We start from the raw sequence: 12,632 nt of genomic DNA on the forward strand, positions 1-12,632 counted from the left end.
ATCTCATCTCATCTAATCATTATAATTTTTTCAACTTTCAATACAAAATAAAATAAACAATTTAATTTTTTCAAATTCTAAACAAAATTAATATTAAAAATATATTCTAATAATATTTTATTCAATTTTTTAAATTTAATTTTAACTCATCTCATCTCATTTTATCTATGTGATATACAGGAATAGCTGAAAAAAGGTTGGAAAGGACGTATATCTTGGGACATGTTGACCTTTTTTGTCACTTTTTTCCATCTTTTCTGTATGTATTCATTTTTTCTTCGAGCAACACTGCACACATCGAAAATTTGTCCCAAATATGTGTCCCAAAAAGTACCTTTCATCTTTTTATTTTTCTTTTCTTTTTTTCATGTATTTTTTTAATCATCACAAATATTTTTAAAAAAATAAAAAATTCAAAACATCATTAAAAAACATTTTTTTAATCAATAAGAAAAAAAAAAAAAAAAGGTTTCGGGATATTTCGCGACATTTAGCATTTCTGTTTTTCTTTAATAGGGGCGTTACATTGTTTGGTAGACAATATATAAGTACGTACTTAGGGGTAATTTGAACTTTTTAAATGAAAATTGTGTACCTTATAACATGATGTATATTGTACAAATCAAACAATGTCATGTTAGAAGTATATAGAACGTGTCTTCCATACCGATTTGCAAATAAATTATATATATATATATATATATATATATATATATATATATATATATATCTTCGCTACTTTGCTTCTTTTGTAGATTGGTATACCAAAAGTATTGTGAAGCAATGAAAGAAGTAGCACTTGCAATCATGGAGCTAATGGCAATCAGCTTGGGGATCATTCATGATCATCAGCACTACAAACACTTTTTCCAAGATGCTTCCTCCATAATGAGATGCAACTACTACCCACCACGCAAAGAACCAGAACATGTCTTTGGGACGGGACCCCATTGCGATCCGACATCCTTGACTATTCTTCACCAGGACCAAGTTGGAGGTCTCGAAGTATTTTCCGACAACAAATGGCGGACCGTTCCACCTCGTCAAGGTGCATTTGTCGTTAACTCGGCGATACTTTCATGGTACGCGGCCCCACTCTAAAAAATTTCTGGTTACGGCGCCACTGATCATTTTGTCTCTCCCATTGGTAAAATATGCTTGCATTATGAAGTTTAAACTACTTACGTACATGCATGCATCTGTGTAAGTAATATCAATACCCACGTGGGGATGTATATCTAAATATAAACACGTGTATATTGTGCCGACAAGAAGAAGTGCTTTATCTTGCTTTATTTTCTGTACACATGCAGGTGATCAGCTGTACGTTTTTCTGTCCTTTTTAACAGGAGAAATTAACAGATCAATAGCACATTGATGATTGATCTTAGTACGTGGAATATGGCAAGGGGCCGGTGGCGTGATTGGTGACTGTGGGGAAAAGCAGCAGCACTTGAGAATAAATGGTGCCGTTGATATTGGTAGAAGAAAAACAATTAAGAAAACAGCTAGCAATTTTTCTTAACATTTCATTTCTAGATCGAAGCCGACGTAAATATATACGTACGTACCATGAAAGTATAGCCGATGTTAACGACAAATGCACCTTGACGAGGTGGAACGGTCCGCCATTTGTTGTCGGAAAATACTTCGAGACCGCCAACTTGGTCCTGGTGAAGAATAATCAAGGATGTCGGATCGCAATGGGGTCCCGTCCCAAAGACGTGTTCTGGTTCTTTGCATGGCGGGTAGTAGTTGCATCTTATTATGGAGGAACCATCTTGGAAAAAGTGTTACTAATTCTTCTGATCATGAATCCCCAAGCTGATTGCCATTAGCTCCATGATTACAAGTGCTACTTCTTTCATTGCTTCACAATACTTTTGGTATTCCAATCTACAAAAGAAGCAAAGTAGCGAATATATAAATATATATATATATATATAAAATTTATTTGCAAATGGGTATGGAAGACACGTTCTATATACTTCTAACATGACACTGTTTGATTTGTATAAAATATAGCATGTTAGTAATGTGGAGGCCACATTCTGATCTACACAGAGTTGATAATATCAGAATGATGAATAAATCATGTGTACATACCCTGTCTCTTAGAAATCCATTCCTAGAGGCTATTTGAAGAAGTCTAACACGACGGGGTGCGAGTCATCAGGCTCATAGAAGCGAAAGGATAATGTCTCCTTCCATGGCAATTTGGATGAAAAACGATCAGCATGAGCACCGGAGTATCCCCAATTAGTACCCGGCATTCTCTTAGCCCTAAGTTTCATGCTAACCGGGAGCTTAAAGAAACGATCCAAATGATTATATGCCATTTGGATGAGACGAGGATCGACACCATGGCCGGTAATTTGGAAGAAACCATGCTTCAAGCAGTCTTCCCCATTGAGCATTGCAGCATCCTGAGTTGCCACCAAATCACCCTTAAGAAAACCTGAAAGATCCACAACGTATAACTGGCTTTCTAAGCTCTTCAATGGCTTTCACTAAAACCTCTTTTGGCCAAATGAAACTCATGGGCACAGAGGATTCTTTCTGCAGCACAAACTGTGATTGTAAAAGGGAATTCCCTGCTCCATGATCTTTCTGGGCCTTCTCCAGCTTCTGAAAGAGAGGAAACAAGAAGTGAAGAGACAATATTTGAATCCATTCGGGAAGATATATAGAAACGTGCATACAAAAAGCGCGCAGCTGGTGTTTGTGATGCCTAATGCCACTATGCCACATGCATTTATATAGCTAGCTAGGATTCAGTGAGCCGAAGAAATGCATGAACCCGGACTTTGGCGAAGATGGAAAGGTTATTACTACAATATCTACACTACTTTTAAGCGTGCATGATGATAGGGTTAACAGAACAGATCGAGAACTTTTGGAACAAGTTCAACTCCTCAAATCGCAATAATACAAAGGCGGTCAAGCCAAAACCTATCTGACTAGGACGACGTCACTTTGTATAGACTTAACTTTAGAGGGTTATAATCAATACAATATCTATGAATTTCTCACTCAATAATCAATCCGCTCTTCTTTCTCCACTCATGAATTCATGATAATTAAATTAATGTCATAAGTTTTTTGAGTTCCACATATATCTTCCATATCCACCGCAGATTGCATGATAATTAATTTCCCATAAATTGATTGCCTGCTCATGATCTTCTTGTTTGGGTCATTTTTTTTGCTGAAAACTGCTTTACTGATTTCAGCTGTTCTTACGGGTACGAATTTATATGCATCATTATTGAGACAACTTAGTTTGGGAATTATGCAGTAGTCAAGTGCCATTTCATATATGTGATCTTTTGAAACGTGAAATACGTACGTACAATTGTTGGAGTTGTAGGCCTCGAGCTGGAGGCGCGGAGTACTTATGGGCCACATATATAATATCAAATCAAGAGATTTAGTTTTCATAATTATTAAATCAAGAGATTTTATTTTCACATTACGTGAATATTAATTACTTTATTTCATCTCTAACTTTTTTGTAAATATATAGGAATTATGTTTTGTTTTCAACTACATATACTTGAAAATCGTAAAAATGTAGCACTCAAAATCTCTCTGATCTCCATCGTATATATATATCATTTGTAATTTTTGGTTATCACCCTCATAATTCAAATATCGCATGCATTATTTTAATCTTTGAAACTGATTAAATGCTTGTTCAATCTCCTTAATATGCCTGGCCATAGTAATCAATGGAAATAATCAAGTACTCCAAAATGCCTCTCTCTGTTTTTTATCGTTCAAAATTTCAAACGTCTGCGCATCATAATTTCATTGCATGATTTGTAATGCCGTGATCATCCTCCTAACAAGTTCTCAGAATAATATGACATTGCTCGATCTATATTCATAGGGCAACAAGTACTCACCTTAAAGCTCACTAACGTCGGAATGCAACCCACACAACCCAAACCTCTATATATAGCCCTCGATCAAGAACGCAAACATGCATAATATGCATGCAGACACATTTAAATTTGCTATATAATATAGCGACGATCATATAAATGATCGATTCCCTTTTATAATTACTTTTGAATTTACAGTACTTCTCTTGGAAATAAAATATTATGAGAAATTTGGGAATAGAACAATGCCCAATTGACCAAAAACTGGAATGCTTTTGAGAATAGTGACCAATTCAACTTATATACTAGCTTGTACCGTAATCAGTGCGAATTAATGGTACCCAAACAAGACCTAATAAGGGCGTTCGCCGTCGTTATTTCCCGGTGGAGAATAGTTACAAGTCACAAATACACCGCCACTATGACACCTTATCCTGGCACAACCCAAACTCGTCGTGTCCCGCCAGATAATCTGAGTGTAATGCCTGCACTCATCCTTCACACACTTGTTGCTCCCATAGTCATAGAATTGCTTCTCATCTACCCACATCTTCACAGCCTCTAATGCTGTAAAGCCACTCCAGCCTGAAGCAATGTTCTCCGAATACGGCCCGTTTGAATGCTCCAACACGCAGTCCCTCCTCGTGCGACCATAATTTCGAGCGTAGACTGCCAGGGTCTTGTTCCAAGAAATTGGACCGACACCCACTTCGGCACGAGCTGCATTGTGTGCATTCACAAAGTCTCGGACAGTGTTTTGAGCTAGAGAAACATGAGCTAGTGTTAAGCCCACCAGGCATAGGAACAGGGCAGTCTTGCTTGAGTACCCCATTCTCAAAGGTATTTCCAGTTACTGGGTCTTGTTTATTAGGTTGAATGGAACATATGGTTGGTTGGTCATGTATTTATAGGCAATATCTGGTTAATTCTATCTCCCTATTTTTCTCCTTTATGTGTCCCATAATTTCTAATTATTCACAATGCAAATGCTAATAAAAGCCTCAACCTAATTATATGCAATTTGAAGCTGGCACTTCCAGGTCCTGAATTTCTGGTTCTTGGGGGAGAATTGGTCATATCGATGTCGTATTTATGGGCATTCGGTATATTTGTATATTTATAGGAAACGTACGGCTTGGCTGATGAGGTTTATCTCCAGACTTCTAATTATATACAATGCTAATAAAAGCTAACTTCAACCCAGATAGGTGTCTTAAGAGCACTAGCATTGGACTCATCAAATGAGTCTAATTTTTAAAATTTGATGATTTTGACTTTAAAATATTGGCATTGGATTCATTATCTGCTCAAATGTCAAGCTTTTAGCTACAGTATATTTATCTTCATCTTCAAATTTGAAGACTCACTATTCACACTCTATAACTATTATTTTATTTATTTAAATGATTGTTTCTCAATTTTGAGCCACAATATATTTAAGTTAGGAAATAATAATTTAAATATCAAATTAAATTATTAATTAACATATAGTTAGTGTAATTGTAAAATATGAAAAAAATAAATTAAAAATATTATTATTAACAAAATAATATTATATTATTATTTTGATAAATCTAATGGCTAATCCAATGTGGGGTTATGGATAGAAAGGTTATGGATTTATGAAAAACATATATTTTTCATCAAATTTTGAAGATGAAAATGATGAATCTAATGCTAATGTTCTAATAACAGTTTTTTTTCCCTTTTTCTCCGACTTTCAAGTTCAGTGAGGGTTGTACTTTTGTCACGTGCCACAATTAAACACGTTTTTCACATAAACAAATTGAAATTTGAAGGAAAGTTGTCCAAAAGTGCATCCAACGGATGATGCATTTCATATCTATTTTCAATTTTTCTAAAGTGTTGCCACTATATGTAGCGTGAACTGTCCATAAATGAAAAAATATATTTTTTTTTGTTTATATTCTCTCTTTTCTTGTACTTTTCTCCCACAACAATTTCTGTCTTCTTGTATTTTTTCTCCCACAAAATATTTAAAAAATATAATATTTAAATGATACGAAAAAAAATAAATAAGTTGATGTATTAAAAGTCAGTACGTAAAATAGAAAAAGTAAATTTTGATGATGTATTTTAAAAGATAGAGAATGCTAAGAAGAGGAAAATACTAAAGGAGGTTTGGATGCAAAACTTATCCCAATACATCTCATCCTATCTTATCTCATCTAATCCTATTATTATTATTTTTAAAAAAATAAAAATTACAATTCATTAAAAAATACTTCATTAACTATTAAATAAATAAAAACACAACAATCGGTACAAATCATCGGTAGAATTTTTAGGTAGGAATATCATTTCCCATATATATTGAGTGGCCAAGTGTGTAATTTTTTTTTTTCAAATATTTTTTAAACTCCCTTGAAAAATAGCATTACTCAATATGAGAAATGATATTTACAGTCATGGAGTGCGCCAGCACCGCTCACTTTTTTGAAAAAAAAAAGTGAGGTAAAATGAGACTCACATAAAAAAATTAATTTTTTAATAATGAATTTCACTCTTTTTTTAAAAGAGTGCACGGTACTTGCAAAATTTATGATTGTATTTAAATTTAATCTTAAAAATATTTCATTAATTATTAAGTAAAAAGACAAAAACCATTTTTTCTATTTGACAAAATGTTGGTGGATGTCTCGGTAGAAGTAGTGTTTTCCAGCATTTAATAATCAGGAGAATACATTCCAACAAAACCCCAGCCTCGTCAGCAAATCAAATTATATTATGAATTAGCGTTATAAGCAATAAAATATTGAACAAAAAATTATATATTTAAATAAAATATCAGTTTGGATTAAGATTAAATTAATAGTCTTTTAGATTTTCTAATGCGTATTTTTTTGTTTCCTTCAACTTATGTCATTTTAGTCTTCTCCACTCAAACAAAATTTAATTTCTCATCACTAACATAGAAATAAGGGAGAATAAGGGATAGAAGATCAAGTTGCTTAACCAAAATTTTATTTATTGCATAATCTCTCTAGTTAAACAGAAGGTTCAAGCTCCAGAGACCAAGTCTATCCAAAACACTAAACCAAAAGATAAAGTTGATAAGTCTCACAACAGCTCACTTGTAGACTTTTGAATTTTGTATATATGGTTGTAAGCCAAGATAATATCTCTTCACTCCCTTGGTTTCTATCAGACTAGATGGAACCAACTACCTAAATTGGACCACGCAATTTATCCCTTGCTGCGTAGCCATGATTTATTGAGCATTATGGATGGCTCTGAGCCGTGTCCCTCACAGTTTGTCACTAATGACGAAGGCAAGCAAATTTCTGTCATTAACACTGATTACTTGTTGTGGCAGAAAAATGACCAATTCATTTTGGCATGGATAAATGCCACCCTCAAAGAGAAGATTTTGTCCATTGTTTATGTACAAAATACATCTCGCCAAGTCTGGACCACCTTGGCAAATAGATTTGCACCTCACTCCCGCTCTAGAATTTTCCACCTTAAACGACAACTCCAAACCTTGAACCAAGGCAACAAGTCATGAAATGACTATCTCATTAGTCATTACTGCCAAAAACAGGTTTGACCAGCTTGTAGTTGTAGGGAAACATGTTGATGAAGAACATCTAATTTCTTATGTTGTTAGGGGTCTCAATCCAGCTTACCATCCTTTCATCACTTCACTAAGCTTTTCCACCCGTGAGTCCTACATCACCTTTGATGATTTTTAAACTAAACTGCTCAACTATGAACAACTACTTAAAACACAGCAGAAATCTGCCCCACCAAATAACACCTAAATAGCCTTCTTCTCTCAGAAATCCTAACCATCTTAAAACAATAACAAGCCCAAGTAGTATTCTACTAGAAAACCTCCCAATGGACCACGAGAGTTTACTACTCCACATTCTATTGCACAAACAACAGGCAAAGGTCCTACCAATAGTCCATTCTTTTCTAACACTCACCCTCCATGTCAAATTTGTGGCAGAACAAATCACCAAGCACTCGACTATTATCATCGAATGGACTTATACTCATATCAAGGAAGACACCCCCTTCTCATTTGGCTGCTATGGTTGGACATACACATGTTACACAGGAGGATGAGCAACCTTAGTTCCTTGATAGTGGTGCTAATAATCATGTCACCTCTTCATTAGAGAATCTCACCATACAGCAGCAACCATATCAAGGCCCTGTTCAAGTAACTGTTGGTAATGTTGGAGGTTTTCATATAACTCACACTGGTTCCTCACTTATCAAAACAAAAAATATTTTTTTTCTATTGTCCAATATATTACGTTGTCCTAAAGCTTCCTCTAATTTATTACCCATTTAGCGCCTATGCCAAGACAATAATTGCGACTTTGTGCTCAGTGCCTCTGCCTTTGTTGTGAAGGATTTGCATACCAACAAAATACTCCTCCAAGGTCCGAGTGAAGTAGGCTTATATCCTGTTTATCTTCAGTACCTACAAACCAATAAGAAGAAGCACAATTCAACTCTCAGCTCTTCCTTTAGTGCTTTCCTAGGAATTACAACACCTATTCTGTAATACCCCGATCTTTCCTTCTTATGTACGTTTCTTCTTTCTGACATACGTTCCTTCTTTCTGACGTAAGCAAATTCGAAGATGGGATTATGCAACTGTCCACCCCTTCTCTCTAATGACTGCGAGCCTCGTCATGCTTGCCGAACCCCAATGGCGTGTTTCAAAAGATATTATGTGACTTCTAAGTCACGCCCAGGGTTTTAAATGTACTAGAAACATTTATATCTAGTGTTATTGAACTAAGCTTGATTTTAAATACGACAATTATAATATTCTTGAAGAGCTCCAAAAATATTATAATTGTCGGAAATCATATTAATATTATTATTAAAATGATTTCAGTTATTTAAATATTATGGGATTTAAATTATGTTGAAAGTTTTAATTAATTAATTGGTTTTATCCTTTCAAATATGTTAAATAAGACTTCATCATTTATTAGTGATGAAAGAATATTATTTTATAAACTAAAATTAGTTTAAATAATATTCTGCCTTAATTCCTCTAAGTGCTTTTAATTAAGTTAATGTTTATGCAATTTCAAATCAGTGTTTTAATTCTCCACTGTTAGATCATTCTGAGGATCTCAAGACGAATGGACTAGATTAAATACCTAGACCCCTCTTCCTTCTCCCTTACTTTTCCCTCCCCTCTATCTCTCCTCCCTCCCTCAGCTCACGCGTACGCAGTACGCTGTCCCTCTCCAAGCCGTGTCTTCCACTGCCCAGCCCGGTGCCGCCGTGCATCGGTGAGTCTCACCTCCACCACCACCGACCTTCTCTCACGCCGGCAAATCCCCACCAGCAAAGCCAGCCCCCATCTCGCGGCCACCTTCCCCATTGCACGCACAAAGAGACCCAAGCACGATCTCACCGTGCGCAACGCCTAACGCCGCCGTACGCAGCCACCACACTGCCACCAATGGCCTCCCCTCTCACCGGTGCACCTTTCTCATGGAACCCAAGCCACGGGAAGCTCCCTCTTCCCCTCCGTCGCATGCACGCACGAAACCCATTTATGGGTTTTACACGGCTTCAAGGCCACCGACAGCCCTAGCGCCGCCGTGTGCCAGTTCCAACTCCACCAAGCGCCTCCCCTGGCCACCATGGCTCCTCCCCGAGCTCCTCCAAGCCAGCCAAACTCTCCAGCCCTCTCTCTCTCCCACAGCTTCGATCCACTGCCGTAGGCTACCATGGCGCCACCCTAGCGCCACCACAAGTTCCACCGCACCTCCCTCAGCTCCCCACAGCCAGCCATGACCAGCCAAGCCCCCTCCGATTTCCCCTATTGGAGACCCACGGCCTTAGCTCCTCCACGAGCTGCCGTGTGTCCGACGAGTGCCACCTCGGCACCACCACTCTAGGGCCATGACCCGACCCTCCTATGCTTAGACCCGCACCTCTGGCCACCTCCAATGGCCAAGGTAGCCACTGCAGGTGATGGACAGACACTTCGCGTGCCTGACCGCCACTATACACGGCTAGATCCACCGTGTTACGCTCCTTGCCACCATCACAAGGCCATCATGAGCCCTTCCAAGACCACACTTAGCTATCTAAACGCCAAAACAATCACCGTACGTGGGTTAGCCGCCACGTACAACCCTTCCGGCATCATCAATCATGACTATCAGCGAGCAACGCACTGGTTATCCCGTCAATGATATAACCCTCTATCATTCGTTATTTATGTTAGGTGTTGATTAGTTGATTAGGTTATGGACTGTGCTGTTAGTATTTGTAGAGTTCGCTGGGTTGTGATGTGTTGTGTAGTGAAGTGTTGGGCATATCTATGTAGTACGCTGTGAAGTGTGGAGCGTAGTTGGGAATTGTGTTGTGTAGTGTTGTGGATTGTGCGGTGTAGTGTGGTTGTGGAGTATGTGCTGTATTAGTGACGTGGTATGTGGAATGGGAACAGTACACGCTGAGTGTACTCTATGGCGTAGTGCGTGTAAAGGAAGTGTACTCCATGTGGTGGAGTGATGCACCAAATGGCGGGTATGCCGTAATGGTGATGCGGTGTAGTGCATGTGAAAGGAGTACACGTGGAGTGTACTTCATGTAGTGGAGTAATGCACCATACGGCGGGTATGCCATAGTGGTGATGTGACGTAATGTGTGTGAAGGGAGTACACAAAAAGTGTACTCCATGTAGTGGAGCAAGGCACCATGTGGTGCGTATGCCGTAATGGTGATGGGTCGTAGTACGTGAAAAAAGAGTATACGTGGAGTGTACTCCTCGAGGCAGCGACACTCCGTGTAGCGTGTCACAGAGATAAGGTTGGTTGTGTGATTGATGGGCGTGGAACGTGATAAATAGTGTCAGGAACTGTGGAACAGTGTTCCGAAATAGTTATGGTATAGCCTGTAGTCTGAGGTGACAAGCGTCACCGTGATGGACTTATGGCTGAGAGTATGTGTGAAGTAGCAGAACAAGTATCAGAGTAGTGCAGCAGAAGCATGATTGGGCAACGTCACGAAGTGACGTGGTTATTGGCAGTCATGCTTGTGATGGGTGAGAAGTCAGTGTAGAAATGATGTGGCAAGAACGTGATGAGATGTCACGATGTGACAGGAGTACGTGAGGGACCGTACTCGTGATGAGTTAGGAGTTGGCGTAGAAATGACGTAGTGAGATATCAGGTAATGTGACAAGGTCACGATGTAGCTTGGGAGTAGTCTCGAGCTATATGACGTGACATAAGGCGTGATTGTGAACAGAGTCTTGTCGTGTTAAGTGTTAGGATGAATTGTCAAAAGGGACGGATAGCATAAAGAGTCATGCTAGCCGAGTTAAGAGAGGTATCGGAGTATGGTGCTTAATTACACAAGAAGGTGATCAACGTGTCATATGTTAATCTTAGGTGATGAAGGGGTAAGTTACATGTGTAATCTGGTGAGACACATGTGCCGGATGGATTCACCATATGTAATGGGTAATCTGTCCTAAGCATAGTTACACGGTGCTTAAACCTCAGAATTGACTTGGAGTCGTGTGGCCTGTATGGATGGGAATAAGGATTTAGTGTGAGCTAAGGTGCATGCAGATAGTGACGGGTGTATGGTCTAGAATTGGGATGCGTGATTCCATCGGTCGGAATCATGCGTCGGAATGTGGTTAGTAAGAAGAGTAAGATGGAGGTTCTAGTGTCTTAATCCTAAGGTGAATCATGGGTTCACTATAGTGGATGGGCACTCGATGTAGAATGTCGAGTTTGGAAGAGATAGTGACCGTAAGAAGGTCCTAAAGGGTTTAGCATAGTACATGGCACTTAAGAACACAAGATAGAAGGAGAGTGTTCCAAGTGAAATGTAGCTTTATTCCTAGTTTAAGTTGTTTATGCGTTAGATAGAGAATGATGCTAAGGTATGTGTATGCATGTAGGTTGCCATCTAACACGCACATGAATGGACTGTATGATATGTAAGTAGCATGGAGTCCAGGTAAGTGTTACATTCATACTCTTCTAGAGTTTTGTAAAATATAAAGAAACAAAAATGAAACGTTTTTCCTCACGATACTTTATGAAAAGACGCGAAAGACGTTTCATGAAAAAAAATGCTAATTGTTCAAAGGTATACGTATGTACGGCCCTCCTTGGCAGCCCTTTTTTACGCAACAAAGTATTAATCGTACGCATGTGAATGGATGACTATACATTGTATCTATTGTATGAATTTTCTAAGAAAATCCATGAACTAAAGAAAATGCATGAAAGACATGAAAACCGATGCTTTTATGGATCCTACGAACCAATGCTTTCATGTGCGCCATGAGATGATGCTTATGGATGCTATGAAAGACGAAGTTTAAGGTGATGCTTATGGATGCCACGAAAGCTGACGTTTAAGCTCATGTATGTTTTTAAATGACGTTTTCCATGAATGGACTATTAAATGAAAGATAGAGTTGAAATGAACTGAAAGTTTAAGTCCATGCCTTAAACGATGTTTTTCCATGAACCGAACTGTTAAATGAAACGGACTGAACGGAAAGGACTAAAATGAAATGAACGTTTACTGTATGAAAATACATAACGGCCACATGAATGAATGAAAAGGGTACTAATGAATGGGCAGATTGCAATGCTGGGTAAGTAGTACTGTAGTACTGGTAGTGCACCCAGTGCTGCCCCCTGACTAAAAAGGGATTCCCAACCCGTGGCCACAGGCGGAGTCCGGGTCCAAAGGAAGACTGCTAACCCC

The 12,632-nt window shown here is 38.3% G+C and overlaps 1 protein-coding gene and 1 pseudogene across 1 annotated transcript; both read right to left on the reverse strand.

The window, feature by feature from the left end:
• Positions 1-1,317: 1,317 nt before the first annotated feature.
• Positions 1,318-2,700, reverse strand: LOC121244781 (annotated as a pseudogene).
• A 1,463-nt stretch (positions 2,701-4,163) lies between these two features.
• On the reverse strand, positions 4,164-4,759 carry LOC121244941 (basic form of pathogenesis-related protein 1-like). Its single transcript, XM_041143194.1, has one exon. The coding sequence runs from the start codon at positions 4,717-4,719 to the stop codon at positions 4,240-4,242; it is 480 nt and encodes a 159-aa protein (XP_040999128.1). The 5' UTR covers positions 4,720-4,759; the 3' UTR covers positions 4,164-4,239.
• Between the last annotated feature and the right edge of the window lie 7,873 nt (positions 4,760-12,632).

The sequence above is a fragment of the Juglans microcarpa x Juglans regia genome, chromosome 8S (assembly GCF_004785595.1).
Source record: "Juglans microcarpa x Juglans regia isolate MS1-56 chromosome 8S, Jm3101_v1.0, whole genome shotgun sequence".
NCBI classification, from domain to species: domain Eukaryota; kingdom Viridiplantae; phylum Streptophyta; class Magnoliopsida; order Fagales; family Juglandaceae; genus Juglans; species Juglans microcarpa x Juglans regia.